The sequence below is a fragment of the Crocodylus siamensis genome, chromosome 3 (assembly GCF_052110815.1).
Source record: "Crocodylus siamensis isolate JL-2025a chromosome 3, ASM5211081v1, whole genome shotgun sequence".
Classification (NCBI taxonomy): Eukaryota; Metazoa; Chordata; order Crocodylia; family Crocodylidae; genus Crocodylus; species Crocodylus siamensis.
Genome location: NC_143397.1, coordinates 238,544,805 through 238,563,091, shown reverse-complemented (window position 1 = coordinate 238,563,091; position 18,287 = coordinate 238,544,805). Strand labels below are relative to the sequence as shown.

Genomic DNA, 18,287 nt, shown 5'->3' with positions numbered 1-18,287 from the left:
TTGAGTTATCACACCTGCCCCTGATCCCTGGCTAATGTGACTGACTGCCTCAGTTCTCTGCACATAGATTGGCTGCTGAAAGTGCCTCACCCCTTTTAAGCACATCTGCAGTCTCAGGCTGCAGCCTCAGTCTGTTCTGGCAAGCCTCACCTTCACTGTGCTCTCTCTCTCTGGTTCTTCTGGCTCTTGAATTGGCTTTGGCTTTTCCTGATCTCAGATCTCTCCTGGAACTTGAAACCAGCTCTCTGGGCCCTGGTTTCTGATCTTGGCTTGTTTCCCTGTCTGTGTTTCTCAGATCTCCCCTCTCTGCTCTCCTGGAATTTGTTCCCTGTGTTCACCACCCTTCCTGTCCAGACTCCAACCCAACACTTGGGTAATCTATCCTGTCACTTTTCTGCCCCCCAGTTGCTCCTAGTAGCTTACTGCAGGCTTGGCCACTGACGTCCTGGTCAAACTCTCATATTAGATGGACAGGATTCCCTGGGAGGCAAGTCTGAGGGGGAAAAAGAGATCAGGAGAGCTGACTGTACTTTAAGAAAGCTCTATAAGGGTGCAGGAGCAATCTATCCAAGTGCAACATAAGAATGGGAAGTACAACAGGAGACCAGCTTTTGCTAGACAGTTATCTCTCTAGGGAGCTGAAACTCGAGAAGGAGTCCTATAAAGAGCAGGAACTTGGTTGTAGTATTAGGAAAGAGTATAAGAGCATCACATAGGCATGCAGGAAGGAAATTAGGAAGGCCAAGGCACCATTTGAGATACAGCTGGCAAGGGACATAGGAGGCAATAAAAAGGGATTCTACAAGTATGTCAAAAGTAAGAGGAAGAACAGAGGAACCATAGATCCCTTACTGAATGCAGAAGGCAATATAGTTATGGATGATTCAGAGAAGGCCAAAGTATTTAATGCCTGTTTTTACTTCAGTCTACACAAATAGGGGCAGCTACCAAACGACAAATACGAATTGCAGCAAAGATTGGGAAGGAGACAAACTACATATAGAATAAAGGCAGAATAGGTTAGGGATTACTTAGAGAAGCTAAAAGCTTTCAAGTCAGCTAGGCCAGATGAGATGCACCCAAGGGTACTCAAAGAATTGTCTTAAGATAATTTCAGAGCACTGAAGCCACTGGCTATCCTCTTTTAGAATGTGTGGAGGTTGGGTGAGGTTCCAGATGACTGGAAAAGGGCAAACATAGTGCCCATCTTTAAGAAAGGGAAGAAGGGGGATCATGGGAATTACAGGCCAGTCACCCTGACCTCTATACCTGGAAATACCATGGAGTAGATCCTCAAGGAATCAACTGTGAAGCACTTAGAGGAGAATGAGGTGATTAGGGACAGCCAGCATGGATTCACCAAGAGCAAGTCATGCCTGATCAACCTGATTTTTTTCTATGATAAGGTGACAGTCTCTATGGGTGTGGGGAGAGCAGTGGATGTGATATACCTCAACTTAGCAAGGCTTTTGACACTGTCTCTCATGACATTCTCATTAACAAGCTAAGGAGCAACAGACCAGATGAAAGTAAGGTGGATACATAACTGGTTGGATCATCGTACTCAACTAGTAGTCCTCAATGGCTAGTTGCGAGGAGGTATCAAGTGGGGTTCTCCAAGGGTCTGTTCAGGGTCTGGTACTAATATCTGTTTAATATCTTCATTAATGATTTGGATGATGGGATCAAGTGTCTGCTTAGCAAATTTGTGGAAGACACCAAGTTAGGTGGAGGTACAGATACTCTGAAGGGCAGGGCTGAGATCCAGAGTGACCTGGATAGACTAGAGAAATGTTCCACAATTAATCAGATGAGATTCAACAAGGACAAGTGCAACTTGAAGCAGAATTACTGCTTGCATGAATACTGACTGGGGAATGAGTGGTTGCAGTACTGCGGAGAAGGACCTCAAGGTTATAGTACCCCACACATTGGATATGACCCAACAGCGTGTTTTTGTTGCAAAAAAAGCCAACAGCATTCTGAGTTGTCACCTGCAAATTAAGAGAAGTGATTCTCCCACTCTATTTGGCACTGGTAATTTGGCAGTCTCCTGAAGAACTGTGTTCTGTTTTGGGGCCCCGCTTTAAGGGTGTGGACAGTTTGGAAAGAATTACAACGGAGAGCACCAAAAATGATTACGGGCATAGAAGGCATAACTTATGAAGAAAGGCTGAAAGAATGAGAGTTATTTAGTTTGGAGAAAACTGAGGGGGGTATAATAACAGTTTTCAAATACTTAAAGGGTGAGTACAGAGGGGTTGGAGATGGGCTTTTCTCTATAGCTGTAGGGGACAGGACTAGGAGCAATGGCCTCAAGCTGCAAGAGGGGAAATTTAGGTTTTAGATTAGGAGGAACTTTCGTACTATTCAGGTGGTCAAGCACTGGAACAGGCTCCCTAGAGAAATTTTCAAATCTCCATCCCTGGAAGATTTCAAGAACAGGTTAAACAGACACTTGGCTGGGATGGTTTGGTCAAGGATGATTTTGCCTTGAGCAGGGCAGGACGAGATGGCCTTGTGAAGTCCCTTCTAGCCCTACTTTCCTATGATTGCTATGTCTTGATTATTACTTTTTCCCACAGTTGGGTAAACACTGGGCCAGATTAAAATAGTTCTTGAACAGGCATGTGGCAGTGGCAGATTTACCCTTAACATACAAGCCTTATCTTCACTTGCATGCCTCATTCAAGCTAGCATACAAAAAAACCTCAAGTATAAAATAAGAAAGGGCTTTATGGTCCATCAACTGCTCTGTGGCAAATGTCTGTGTGCATGCTCTTACCCCCTGGTAAGGGGAAGTGCCCTGGAAAGAAGCCAGGCACCACTTTTTGCTCTAGGGTCCTAGACAAACTCTATTCTTGTTCTTTCATCCCTCTGAGAGCTCACTGAAGTTCAGCTGCTTAGGTTCTGTGACTAGTGCTGCCCCCCCAGCTCCTACAGGAGCTTACTGGCTACTTGGTTCCACGTTGTGTGCACTCCAAAGCCTTCTCACTCTAAATGGTTAATAATGACAGTTTCCACTGCTAGCATTATCAGGTGCAAGCATTTCTTCTGTTTTAGCCATCCGACTTTCAAAGCATAATTTTCACCCTGACAGTCCCCAGTATCAAACAGGTGAGGTGTGCATATATAGACTCTCCAAAATGGTATAGGACCCAGCAAGAAATGCTGCAAAACTTTCTCTTTGAAAAGACCTTTCTACCCCCAGGAGAATGACTCATAATATGTGCAACCCTGTATATATAGTATATCTAATATAGGGTAGATATAGCTATACCTGTGCACACCCCTTGCATGCACGTCGTAAGTTACTGATGTAAACCGCACCCTGCACCAGAGTATCAAGTGTAATTAGGAGGATCCAGCAGTGACCTGACTGAATGCCAATTTTGCTTGACGAGTCCAAAGTTAATGATTTTTTAAATAAATCTAAATAATAGGTTTATGCCCTCTGCACATACCTGTTCCCATTTCTAGTCACCAGTGTCATTTTCCCTGTGTTCCTTTCCTGAATGTCTCCTGGCTCCACTTGGGGTATTTGCCAAGATTTGAATGCTGCTGATATTTGTGACACTTGGCACATTTGTTTAGGCTCCCATCCCTGGTATCTGCCTCTCGGTTCACGCTGTCAGCACAGAAATCAGCATTGCAGATGTGCATGTGTAATCACATTTTTTTTGCATCACTTATTCTTGTTAGATACTCACAGGATATAATATTGTGCCCTTTGGGGAATTTTGTCTGCATTGACTATAATCCAAATCTGATAATGGAACAAGCCTTCTTTGTGCTGCCATTGGGATCAGGAACAGAGAGGGATGAAAAAAAGACACGTTTTTATTAGTTTTCTCTGTAAACATTGCTCAGATGATTTCCTGTTTAAAACTACAAAGTTCAGAAGTAAAATGCAACCCTTACTTGTGTTGCGTGGGAGGTGTTAATATCTGTCCCTGCTTATGGCTGTCTGTTCCACCCACTCTTGTACTGAAATTTACCTTGAATCAAATTGGCTTCTGTGAATATGAACATTGCTTGGCATGATTTACCTTGCTAGACCTTCTGTGTTGCAATCATTTTGCTTCAGCCATCTAAATACTGTCCAGCCGCAGCTGTTGCTTTCAAGAAGTGACAGGCAGCTTTCTGTCAGTGAATCAAATTTGTTCTGAATGTGGATGGAATTGTTCATCAGAAAGCAAAGAAAAGGAGAAAAAAACCAAACCCTGCAGTAGAATATATGCCAGCATCTAACGAAGTTACTTGAAAGAAAGTTTTCAGAAAGTTCTTTTTCTTATTTCACCTTGGGTTCCCGATGAAGTAATACCACAACCTCTGGCTTTTCTAAACCACTTTCTGTAAAGGTAACCTGCTGCCATAACAATAGTCCTCTTAAAGGCCACATCTTGGATGTTTGCTGAAATGAAGTCTGCTGGTAATAGATAATTTGTTTACCAAACAGGGAAAGTAATTGAAATGGCCCTTTTGAGTTAATGAAAATATAAAATAGCTTTCTAAAATAGTCCAAGGACTTTAATTTAATTATCTGTGAGCCTCACAGATTAAAAGTATGCTTTCATCTGTTCCTGACAACCTGAAATAGAGAAATAACTCAAATTTAAAAAGAAAAAGACTCACCAGAACATAAAATAACCTGGAGGATGAAAGAATAAGAGGCCAGAGCTGATGGAGGTACAGATTTACTAAACCATCCCTTCAAATCATCTCCCTTTACACCAGTTAGCTGTGCGACTCAAATTATATCAGCAAAAATTGAAAAGGTAGTAAAGGTATGTTGTGTTTCAAAAGACATTTTCCCCTGTAATAGTGGAAAATACCCTTTGAAATACTGGTTTATGTTTGTTCTAGATTGGGTGGGAGAGAAGAGTTATTATACTTTTAGGCCCAGACCTACAAGTTACAATGTCTGCGCATGCAGATAGTCCCAATGAAACCAGGAGGACAACTCACATGACTTACACGTGTACTTTAGTGCAGGAGAAAGTTCTTAGGGACTTTGTTACAGCACAGCCCTTGGTAAAGGGAGAGGTGATGTGGAGGCACTGCTATAACTGATGCTTCATAACAGGAGGTCGATCTGCATGGTGCTAGTTCTGTTGGACGTTGAGAGTTGGTGGTTATTGGATCACACCTTTGTCCCTATCTGAAGAGATTAGAATTGACAACGGAGTTTACCTAAAGAAACCCTTTTGCTCAGCATAATGGAAGAACTAACTTTATGTCCAATCACTGCAAAACTGTGTAAGGGTAGATAGGAATTGAGCTAGTACCATAGCAAGGGTGGTGCCAGCGGTGCAGTGACATCAGGTACCCTTGCATGGTAGGTGGCAAAGCAAATATAAGTAATGTTGGGTCATAGCATGTAGGGTGGCACTCTGCACATGACCTGTACCAGGTGCCAAAATGCCTGGTGAAGTCTCTGGCTCAAGCATACTATATTTTAATCTAAATTAATTTAACTTATATATACCATTGTTCATGCTGAGTTAATAGGACACTTCCAACATTTAAACCTATAATGCATGTTTGTCTTCCAGTTCCTCTTCTAGTTTTGTAAAGGCAAAAATGAACAATATTACTAGTTTGTTTTGGGGACTATTTTAACAGCCTCATGGTGAAAGCAAACATTTTACCTGCTCTGCATGAGCTGTACTCCATTTACTTACAAGGGGTGAATATTCTTCTGTTCACATTTTACAGGCAACCCGCGCTTAACGTTGTTTCGCTTAGCACTATTTCACCATAGCGCTCATTTTACATTTGTACCTGATTCCACTTAGTGCTCAGCGGGTTTTGTTATAATGCTCATGGTTGCCATCTTGGTTCATCAAAAACTTGGTTTTGCTAAATACTATTTCTGCTTAATGCTCGTTTTTTGGGGGGAATCAATTAAGAGCACTAAGCAGGGGTTGCCAGTCATTAAAAATTAAATGGCAGGATTTACAAATGTCAGGCTGTTCAACTGGCAGCCCACTGACCACATCAGGCCTGTGAGGGGTTAAACCACAGTTCCCAGGCTCCTGCCCAGCTGCTACTTCCCCCTCTCTCCTGCTGCAAAAGGAGCCAGAGTCTCTGGGCTCTGCCTCCCTCCTCCAGCATCCGCTTTCCGCCTGCCCCAGGCGGTGGTGCTGCACAGCAGTGTGGGGAGCTGAGGATGAGGCTGTGGTGCACAGTGGGGGGGCCTCGGGCACATGGTGCAACACTGGGGGAAGGATCGCAGGGGTGCAGTGCAGTGGGGAATGCACCGGCATGGTGTAGAAGGGGGCTGCGGGCATGCAGTGGCAGGCTGGGAGGGGTCATGGGCTTGTGGTGCACCAGATGAGTCCACACAGAAGCGCATTGGGGGGGGAGGTACAGGCCCACAGTGAAGCAGTGTGGTGGGGAAAGGGCATCCATGGGCTGTGCAGCTTGGGTGACTGTGGCTCACTCGCGGGGCATGTGGCTCCTGTCCTCATGGTAGCTGGACAACCATGGTGTAGTGTATTTTGTTAATACCTGTGGTTAATTGGTTGATGACGCTATCTTGATGATTGGCGAGTTTGTGTTTTCCACTTTTATATGAATGCTTTGAGATTTGTACGCTTGCGTGACTGGATTAATTATATGGCTGTTGCATCCAGGGACCAACATGAAAATGAGATGTTGCATCTCAAGAGACTATCACAGCAAGAAAATTATAAATAACTATAAAGGGTCTTCTCAAAACAATTCACTGATGAACCTTGAATCAGTTTAGGCTGCTTTACCTTTTAATTAAAATGGAGTCATGAATGACTAACTACTTCTAAAGGAGCCTAAAAATTGATACATTTAATTTGAGTGGGAAACATGCTTCATTTGGGGGGTTTGTTTTTTTTAAGAGATGATCTGAATCTGAAATCTGACTGAATCCAAACTTGGGCAAATTTGTGGGATTTGGGTGCTGGAGTTGTGAGCCTCTCTGCAGGCTTGGGGACCTTACAGGTTCCTGGCTGGTCTCTAAAGTTGCCAGTTCAAGCAGAGTCTGATTCTGGTTCTGTCCTGTAACATCAAAGGCTCCTTGCACACGGCTCTGTCATTCCTGTCTTTCCTGGGCTGGGTTTTGCATGTCCTCTGTATTAAGTCCCCAGAGGTTTTCCTTTCTCAAGTATTTTTTGGATGGAGGGATTTTTTCGGTCAGTGCCTTTTATGTGTTTCCAGTTTACCCAGTGGGACATTTCCATGGCAGATGTCTTGGCGTCATCCTAAAAAATTTATTCCATCCATTTCTATCTTTTTTTTTTCCACTCAGTTTCAAAGATAAGGAATTCTTGAAGACTCTAGTGAATTTCAGTGTTTGTTTTAATTTCACTGAGTTTGATACCTAGTATTTTTCTGCAACCTTTGCAACAGTGTGGTACAGTTGTGAACACACTGTCATATAATATTATCTAATATAAATGTCATACAATATCTTCATCTGGAAAGAAGAAAAAATTTGGTGAACTTGTGACAAGGCTGGGCTTTTCTCCTTGCCCTTACTTGTCAGTCCTACCCCAGCTAGGGTGACCACCTTTTCAAAAGGGCCTGCCTTCCCCAGCCTTTCCCCGCCATTGCCACCACTGCCAGCACAGCCAGACCAGAACCAAGCAAGTAGAGTGGGGGATGGATGCAGGCTGCCCATTGTGGGCTCAGGGCTCCCTGCCATGCTGCCTTTCCATCAGGAGCCCTGCACCAGCTGTGTACCTCCTGCCTACCTGGCAGCAGCAGGAAGCACAGCTCAACACTGCCACTACCCACATTGCTGCCAGGAGGGCAGGGGGTGCCATGCCAAGATAGCGCAGCCAGTGACAGGCCCCCGGGGGCAGGGTAGCAGGTTGGGGAGCCCTGATCCCACAGCAGGCAGCCTTCATCCTCCCCCACCCCGCACACAAATCTGGGGGAGGCACATGCCCCCCACCCCCTGGACTAGCCACCCATGGCTCCATCCTGCTTCATGCCCTGACTGGGCAGAGTACCCATCCCCTGATCCATTCCCTGCCTCACCATGGGGGTCTCAATCTGCTGCCCCCTCCAGTCTTCCTTATCCTTCCCCCCTAATAAACTTACCTGTAGGGAGCTGGTCCCCTGGGTGCCTGGCTGTTTCCAGACATGTGCATGCGTGTGGGTGAACATGTGGCACCCCCTGCCTCCCACTCCTAGTGGCCCCTTGCAGGCTGGAACACTGCCAGTTCGCAAGGGGAAACCCACTGTCCCACAGTCATGCAGTCTGAGACCAGGACATGAGGTCCCCATTGCAGGAATGTCCTGCCTAATTAGGGACAGGTGGTCACTGTAACCCCAACCTACTCTACCTCCTTTTTCTCACCTGTCATGGTAAACAATGTATTTGGAGGGAGGCTGTTATCATGGCTTTCTTACTGCCCTCTTAGCCCTGCCCACACTTTGCTGCCAGTTCCCCATCTGCCCTGTTTTGGGCCTGTCCTCCTCACTCTCTCCTTCTGTACCCAGCTGTGTCCCATGTGGCCGCATAGATGCGCAGGGCTGGGCTGGGAGCACCACACCTCTGTGGGCAGGTAGCTATGGGAGGGGCTAAGATTAATTTTGGGAGGGCTGTACCCCCCCCAAAGCCCCTCCAGCACCACAGTCCAACTGCCTGCAGGGATGCAGTACACCACCTTCCCCCCCCACCCCCCACTGAGGCATGGCATGGCACGGCACGCCTTGCCCAGCCCCTGCCCCCAGGCACAGTGCAGCACTCCTGGCCTGGCCCAGTCCCAATCCTGCCCCCCAACCCCATTGGTGAAGGGGCCCTACATCTAGCTCGCAGGAAAGCAAAAGCAAAGTCCCTGCACTAAACTTGGCAACATTTTTGTCTCCCCACCAGGGAGACAAAACCACAGCTTTTGTTTCCCCACTGATGAGGATCCTGGGGGGCCCTGATTGGTTGTGGCCCAGGCCCAGGCCCAGCTGACCCATCCATTAATTCGCCTATGGCCTTGCATCCCTTGCAGGTTGCTCTCTGAATTCTGTTTCTGCTGTGAGTCTCTGCAACCTGGCTTCCAAAAAACATATGCCACTCTTTCCGTTGTGCCTGAGTAAGAGGGTTTGGGTTTCCTGTTACATTTGTCCATGAAAATCAAAGGTCTGATTCTCATTTAACCTAAGACCCTTTCATATTTACATTCAGGTTAAGATTCGCTCCAGTAACACTGGAAATGTCAATCAGACTCCATATTTGAAAATACCACTAGATTTAATCAACTAACACAATACACAAAAACGTGATTCTCTCATATGATGATAAGGATGGCCCAAGCAACAATATTTGGTTCTAGATCTTGATTTTCATGTCATTCAAGGGGATCTCATGTTCCAATTGAAATACAACCTGCAAAGCAAGCTTTTAACCAGCGAACTTTGGAACCTGAGCCAAACTCTTCCATACTTTGAAGAGTTTTGAATCATTGTTTCATTTCACGACTACATCCACAATAACATTTTTACCTTTAATTTGAAGGAGATACTCCAGTATTGAGGTTTATTTGCAGAGGGGAAGCCATTTTGAGACGAGAGTCACCAGCCCTCAAATCAGCCATCATGGAGTAGAAGCCAAGGGTGTGTGTGTATGGTACTGCATTAAAAGCTATGAATTTAAGGGGGAGATCCTTTGAAAAAAGAAGCTGTATTTTTTGGGGGAAAATTAGCACCAAAGTAACAATAATACAGAAAATAGTTCTCCTTCTCCAAATTGAATTTTATTGTCATATGGAACCCGTGTTCAAATAAGCATATGTAAGTGATGTCAGGACATTGCTACCAACTGTCTTTACTGTTCATGGTGGGAAAAACCTGTTAATTAGAAGGCTGAACCATGGTTTGGAGTGGGGGGGAAGGGACAGGGGGAGTGGGGTATACTGAATTGGAACTGCAGGCCGGCTTATTTGGGGTGCAAAGAAGCATTTGCCACACCCGGTCTAGGTGTTAGGGGATTTATTTAAATAAGCCACCTACACCTAAACTGGCAGCAGGTGTTCGGTGCTGCTAGGAGTGCCATTTTACATGCATTTGCCACTTCTAGGAGCTGCATGGGGAAATTAGAGTAAGTAACTGGGGTGGAAGGAGGAGCAGGGAGGAGGGTGGTTGCTGCATTGTTAGCAGGGAAGGGGTTGGAGGGCTAAAAATAGTGTGGTCAGGGTTGAGGGGTGGGAATAGCACAGCCTTGGGACTGGGGCAAGCCGCTGGGATTTCCCAGGACTAGGGCTGTGCAGCAAATGCATGCAGGCATTAATGAGATCAGGTTAACCTTTTTCTTAGGTTGAGTTAACCTTTCTTAGATCAGATTAGTTTAATCTGATCTCAGTCTAAATTAGTGCACGTATTCAGGCGAACTAATTTAAACTGGGTTTACCATTTTTTGCCTGATTTTAACTCCTGTGAAAACCTTCACAGATGGGAATTTAAATTGACTTAACCCTAGTTAGGCCAATATAAATGTAATGGCTGTATATACCCCAAGACTACTGAAAGTAAATTGTCCAATCTGAACATGAGATACAATTTGTAATTAAATTCACATTTTTGAGAGATTCTTGTCAATATAAAACCTAACCATTTTTATCAATGTTGTTGCAGGAAGAGATAACATACAGATTATAAGTTTCAGTTAGTTGATTTCATCACTAGTATTTGCCTAAAATATTGAGTGTGAACCTTGAATCACTATTGAATATGTTGCTTGCTAACATAAAAAAGCAACATATGGCTATTTTTAGTGCATGATAATAAGGCGTTATCTCCATTAAAATAAACTGGAGTTTTGCCATTAACTTCCATAGAGCCAGGATTTCACTCTTGATCATACATGAATGCAGGAGCAGGCTCATAATAAGGACAGAAATGAGAGAGAGGTCACCAGATTATATCCGGTCTTTCCTACCTCCCCATTGAGGAGTATTTCCTACAGTATATTTTCAATTTATTGTAGCTACTTATTGAAGGATAACAGATCCCATTAGATACAAAAGCCAGTGCTGTCTGACTTTTCTTCCATTTGTTTCACTTTTATAATAGCCCATACTAAGTGAAGGATATAAAGAGGCAAATTTGAATATTAATGACAGCAGCAGATATTTGTTGATCTTCTTACACTTGAATTGATTCTGCTGCATCTAGTGAAAAAATCAGGGTAAAGTTTCAGAGCCCCAAAATAGTAAAACTGTTGTTTCCTTATTAGTCTTTTCAGCCAGAACTTGACTTGCCCATGCTGGCGGCCTCTGCAGTTGCAGGGTGCAAGCCCCTGCTTCTTGCACTCTTCCACATGCAGCATCTCATTGAAACTGTATTCTCTTTTAGGTGCCAGGAGAGAATGAGAAGCACTGGAAACCAGCACTAGTTGTCCTGACTGAGAAGGACCTTTTAATATATGAAAGCATGCCACGAATGAAGGAAGCTTGGTTCAGCCCTCTTCATACCTACCCCCTGCTAGCAACCAGGTAGCTTAATGTTTTTGCATTTCAGTTGTTGCTGCAAGTGGTTGAGTCAGTACTGGGGGCATGAGTTCAAGTCCTACTTTAAACTGCCAAGAACCCTAACCCAAGTGAAAATGTGGACCTGGTCATTCAGGCTGCAGAGTCAGTGGCATCAGGCATGGTGCCAGCCACATCATTCCATTATGTGCCACAGGCTACAGAACTGGTATGCCTTAACTGCGCCAGGCTGTTAGGCTTAGGTGAATCTTTGATTGGTTGCAAAGTGGAAGAAGAAGTACTGGAAATCTCAAAAAAGCTGCATTTTTGTCTGTGAAATTTCCAATCCAGTTTGCAGGCCCAAGGGCCTGACATAAGCATCTGATGTTTTGAATGCTTATGTGAACTGCACCTGAAATTCCTGCCCATGAGGTCAATGTAGTCACACATTGCAACTATTGGCAGGAACCACAAAACCTAGTAGTGTTTCCACAGCTGAATGGTGGGAGGCTCACCCACCCAGGGGTATCCAGCTCCGTCTAACACAGAGGGACAGATGGTGAAATATCTCAATGGATGGAATGCACAAAGGGTGTTGCTAAAATGTTCTCTTTAATTAAAATAAATAACAGTGAATGGGTTATGTGCTCAAATTGTTAATTTAATGAATGCAGTACTTTTACATGTGCAGTAATGCAAAGTAAATCTGGATAGGTTTTTCAGTGGTGAGTAGTGATTATGAATGTTCAATCTGAGGCACCTTTCAAAGTGTCTGATTTTTAGTAAGTACCAGCTTCTGAAAATCAGGCCCCTTCAAAATATCTGAAATTAGTCCCCCCTGGACTCTCCACCTCTACTAATGAATCACTAGAAATATCTTAAATTAGTAGAATCACTATATAAATGTTCCTAAACTTGCCTGTTTTAGTTACTTACATGCAAATAGTGCTTGGATTTTTACATCATTTTTAATAATAAGTTAAGTAGTCTACTTGCTAATTTAAAACAGGGAGACCTGCTGAGAGAAAATCACCATTACGGCATGGATAGGAGTTTGGTCTCCATTATCCTTTGTGTCCAGAATGTGGACAAGCATAATAGAAACGCAACTTGTTTAACTGAACGAGGTGGAAGGAAAGAAGGGATTGAATGAAATAGTTCCATACTTAGGTTTGTAGGAAAATAGGGCTAGAAGGGGCCTAATGAAGTCATCTAGTCCAATTCTGTCCTCAGGGCAAGATCACCCTATTAAACCATTAAATCTGTCTAAACTGCTCTTGAAAATCTCCAGAGATGGAGATTCTGTAACCTCTGTATGTAGCCTGTTCCTGTGCTTGACCACTCTCAAAATCATCCCAACAATACCATCACTAGTAGTTGTCATTTGAAAAATGATTGCTCAGGTAGCACGCAGAGCACAAGTGCACATTGTTGTCCCCTCATGGTTTTTCTGCATTGTCTGAAGTATTTTCCAGTTGTGCTACATACTTCATGCTGTCCTAGATCTCAGAAATTGGCTTGGGTAATGTATGGTGAAGTTGCATCTAGAAGCGAGACCATCAGACCAAGAAGTATCAGCCCTTTGGCTTCATTTTTTTTTTCACCACACATGTACAGAGCCTCAAGCTATGGAGAAGTAGTCTGCATTTGTTTCATACACTGAGCATTATCTATGGTTTTTGACACTAGCTCACATCATGTTTGTCTGCCAGAATGGTCTTGAACTGGTGAAAGAACTGCTGCTCTTACTGTCTCTGTTGTGCTCCAAGTCTGTATTGGATTATTTCTCAATGCCCTTCCATTCAGCCAGGCTGGTATGAGCCAGGCAGAAATAGTGGTGCCATCAGTTGCAAGCTCATTAGTTCCTTGTACTACTTGTTTACCGCACCAATTTTTTTTCCTAACAGTCTAGGATTTTGTTGCCCAGTAAGTCAAAGAAAATTGAATATCAGTGGAAATACACTAGAGTTTATTCTGGACTAGTCTGTGTATACACAATAGACTTTCAGACAGCCTTAGAAAAAAATAACTTTCATCCTCATTTGCCAGTGTTAGCATAATGTAAGGTGATCGAGCTTTGTGTTACAAAACACAGGCAAGCTTGTGATCTCAAGCTGCTTCAAGTCACTTAAACTACTGACCTTCTATTGCATTTGCTTGAAGTATTAGATTTCCTGTTTAAAACTGGATAAGAGGTTGCAGCAAGAGCCTGTTAGAGCTTTATGATGTACCGATATTGTCACCAGACTCTGGCCCTGTTCCTAGTCCAGGGTATGTGGCAAGGGTGAAACATTTCATAAGCACGTGATAATGTCTAACAAGACCATAGCATTGCAGCTGCATGACTGGGCCACTTTTGGGATGACATATCACATCCCATTGCAATATCTTCATTTATGGAGGATGTCAGAAACTTTTCACGTAGTCCTGGAAGGGGACAGTGCACAGCTGAGGAAGCTGAAGTGAAACTTGAAATGCGGAAGTCAGATTTAACCTTTGTCCATGTTCCCAGACAAAACTTTTAGAAAACATGAACAACAGACCTTGCATTAAGTGACTCCAAAAATGATCTGTGCTTTCAGGTGAGGCTTAAAAATAATCAAGAATTACAAAACACATACTTCATATGGAGCCTTTTTTTCATTTTTTGTTTCCTCTGCTTGTGAGATTTGTGTCTTACCAGCATATTGATATTACTGCAGTACGCTGAGCGTGATGTACAACAGGAAAAATCCTTGCCCAGGAGACAGAGACTGGAGACAGTTTAGTGTCATTATTGCTGGCATGTGAAGTTACATGCTGTGAACTGCACAAAAGTCCACATTGTTCATCTAAATCAAGAGGGATGGCTAGACTGTTCCACTTAATTTGAGAGTATGATTAATCACAGGCACATTGAGTCATGTTGGCAGGACAACGAAGGGAACCTTCATCATTGCTGTTCTTGCTGTACCTGCTTGAGGGACTAAAAGTAGCATCTCAGTTTCTTGGATTTTCAGTTTAGTACTTGGAATGCAATGCTTATTTTACTGCTGATGAACTGTGATATGCCAAATGAAGTATTTCATATTTCTTTATTACTTTCCCTTATTTATTTTTCTTCAAACCCTCAGCCAGAGAGTCAGTGCTCTGCTTATGCCCTGTCTGAGCTCTTCTCTCCCCAAAAATACATCTGCTTAACTGCCAAAAACCATCTTCCTGGAAATTTCCCCCCTAGATCCAGGGAAATTTTTCAAATAAAACTAAACTCCATTTCCAGAGTGATTTGGGAACCTAAGGATGACTGTACACCTGCAGAAAGACTTCTCTGATGCTCTGTAATTACAGCGCATTGGAACAGTGCTAATTAGCATGCCCCCGCCAGCCTCCGCATCTCATGTATCAGCATCCCTGCACTTCAAAATAGCTGGTGCAATTAGCTTTAGATAAAGCACCCCCCCACCACCATTTTGAAGCATGGGGACACTGATACACAAGATGCTCCAGGGCACCTTAATTAGAGCGGTTCTTTGAGCTACTGTAATTAAAGCTCCCCTCCCCCCCCCAAGCATGTGTAAAAACGCCCTAAATATATGTCCGGTACTGTGAGTCTTCCCATTTTTAGCTACCCAGTGACCCAGCTTCAACAGGGTGGACAAAGGCTACCTTCAGATTTACATTGCCCAGGAGGCTGGCAATTAAGGCACTTTTGCTTGGCAGTGGGAGATGTGGACTGAAACCCCCCCGTGGCTGAGGAGAACCTAGAACATGGGTCGCTGGGTAAGTACCTGAACCACTAGATTATTAGGCTGGAAGGTGGGTGGGTTCTCCTCCTCCACCGAGACTTCTTCAGAGCCAGCTGGATCACCACTGAAGATTAGGAGAGCTATGCATTTGAGCAGATTAGGATTGCTCTGTGGGAGCCCATTAGGCTGCCCATTTATGATAAACAAACTGAATCTCCCTAGGTGGATTTGGATCACACTCTGAGGCAAAACGTGCTATTTTAGGGGAAGGCATAGAGGTGGAACGGCCTGGAGCTATTTATTAGTCGCTAAGTGTGAGTAGGTACCTGGTCACTTCTGCAAATGAGACTAAAGCACTTCAGAAGACTTCAGCCTTTCTAAGAGAAATACACGACAAAGACTGCTGACAGTGCTAGGAAATAGTCAGAAATTCTTATGACAAAAGCAACAGCCTTTAGGCTCATGAGAAACCTTTACTTCATCAACTCTATATATGGCAGTCCACTCAATGAGGAAGGGAAATTATGTATTTAACTGGGCAAACCAGACCTGATGTTCCCAATGAGAACTGTGGCTCATCACTAGTACTTATCTTCTGTATTGTATCAGAAAATAAAATTTGGGGAAAAAACAACACAGCAGGCTTATGCACACAATCAGTGTTGTACTTGGCTGCAGGTGGGGAAAGCATCATTCACAGTCTGTGTGATTTTACTTTAGGAAGCCTAGAGGGTGAGCAGATTGCACAGAAACATAAATGTTGTTGCCCTGCATGTGGGTAGGTGAGTGCTCAGTATTTGGAAATGCCCAGATCTTTTTAGACACTCACCAAGTTGTGGTTTTGGGTCACCTCACATTTGACATTTATGCTTCTGATTAAGCACAAAGGTCAAGTGTGCTGACCTGGTGGTGGGGGGAATATGGGAATGGGCAGTGGATCTCTGGAACGCTGGAGGCCCAGATGGTGCTCTGTAGAGCATACACACGACAGGAAGCCAAATGCGTCTAGATCAACACTCGTTGGAATGACGTACTGTTTGGAGGCACTGTGGCACTTCAGAGGGCACATACATCTGCAAGGGGCATACTTTGAAACACTTAAAAGGCATTTGAAATTCTTCAGGTGTGACATCTGTCTACAACCGAAACTTCCTTGGTCCGTGTTCTTCTAGAGCTGCTTTCCTAAATGCTCTGGCATGCTCCATCTGTTACCTTGTATGATAATGGCGCCAAGTACCTCAGCTCCGTGAACTAGTGCCGATCCCAGCTCCTTCCAGTAATTGAAGTAGTCCCTTTCTCAAAGAGGAAACCACTCTTCGTTCATGGCCATCACAATGGACAAAAGATCATCAGAAATGTTAAACCTTTTCTTAGCCACCCCTGGGTATTTCAGACAGCAGAGAAAACAGAGGAGTCTCATATTCAAAATGAAATTTGCATGCCAACACAAATACACAGGTCCCAAAGTCAAACCGACTGTGTAAGATGACAGGTTCCTAAAACCATCACACCTGTTGGTTTGGGGGTGTTTTTTTGCTTAAAACCCAGTGGGACTTCTAATTTGTCTGTCTGTTGTACAGCACACACACAAAAATGCATGCAATATGCTACTGATACTGACTGCAAAGTTCATATTTTTGTCAGTGACTACCAGGGATCCTGGTTTTCTCTGTTTAAAAATTGCCAGTTCTCTGATTTAAAAAAAATTGTAAATTCTTTGATTAAAAACCCCCAAATCCATGTTTTCCCAAGTTTAAAATGAAACACCTATCTATCTATCTATCTATCTGTAGAACACAATGTTTTATTAATATATTTACAATTTTAAAGCAATTTGGAAGCCTACCAGTGCCTCAGTCACTGTAATAAAATAAATTCTGAATATTTATAAATTTTGGTATTTGATTTTGGGCTTTTTATCATAGAAAATTAGATCTTTTCCTGCCTACTTGGTTCACCAGGATGTGGATCCAGCTGGAGCTGTGACCCCCCCCCCCCTTCACTGGTTTGTGGCACTGAGTAGCCCTGATATGCTGGTGTCCTGCCTATGCCCTTGCCCCTCACTCCCCAACCACAGCCCCTGGCCATGCTGGTGCCTCTCACTCTCTCCCCCCGCCCCAGCATGGCGTGCGTGGCCACGCAGGTGTGCTCATGCTGTGCTGCCAGGCGCGCCTGCACGGCCACACACACTGCACAGCTTAGAGGGAACGCTGCCCCCAGCTGCCAGGGCTACGGGGCCAGGGACCTAGATCCGCAGTGCCTGAACCCCTGGCTGTTGCCCGTAGGAGGTGGCAGCTGCCATGGTGGAGCAGTCTGGCTCCCCCTTCCCAATGTGCGATACGGCTGGCAGCAGCAGCTAGAGGCAGCAGCAGCTAGAGGCACAATGTGGCACTGCCACCCCCGCTGCTGCTGTGCAGGCTGGGGGCATTTCACCATGGTGATGCGGGACTCGCAGCATCAACACCAAGCTTCCCTGCCCCTCTTTGCCCTGCTGTACTGTGTCCCACCCACTGGGCTGTGGAGGCCCCATGGAGGGCACCAGGGTGGGGAGCCCAAGCCTGCAGCAGGCAGCCTGCCCCCATGCACAAATCTGGGGGAAATGTGCCCCTCACACCCCACTGGGAGTGTGTGCAGCGGCGGGAAGCCAACCCCACCCCCACTCTCCTGGACAAGCCACCTTCAGCTCCATCTTGCTCCCTTCCTGGGCACCACAGCCGTGCATTCTGGCCATGGGACTCAAGCCCCACACACAGCCCCGGCTGGGCAGCAGCCCCAGTCCTGCACAATTCCCTCCCTCCCTCAGTATGGGGGCCTCAATCCTGCTCCCCAACCAGACTTACCTGCAGGAGCTGCTCTCCAGGCTGCCTGGTGACAATGTGCATGTGTGCATGCACACATGAACATGGTGCCCCCTACCTGACTGCCCTCCTCCCATTTCCTCCAGCCCCTTGCAGGCTGAACTCTGCCAGCCTCCAAGGAGAAACCCACTGTTTTCTGTGTTCTTCTCCTTTAAAGGAGAAAATCTGGGTTTCACTATGTTCTTCCATGGTAAATGGAAAACCCGGATTCCTAGTGATTATGCTCCCACTGGCACATTCTCTAATATCCTTCTGTGCAT

At 44.8% G+C, this 18,287-nt stretch overlaps 1 protein-coding gene across 1 annotated transcript in view; it reads left to right on the top strand.

Moving 5' to 3' along the window:
• Positions 1–18,287, top strand: part of SNTB1 (syntrophin beta 1) — a 198,133-nt gene that overhangs the window by 158,020 nt on the left and 21,826 nt on the right. The window contains exon 4 of the mRNA XM_090040573.1: positions 11,332–11,471. Coding sequence (XP_089896699.1) covers positions 11,332–11,471 — 140 coding nt within the window. The remainder of the gene's footprint in view (positions 1–11,331; positions 11,472–18,287) is intronic.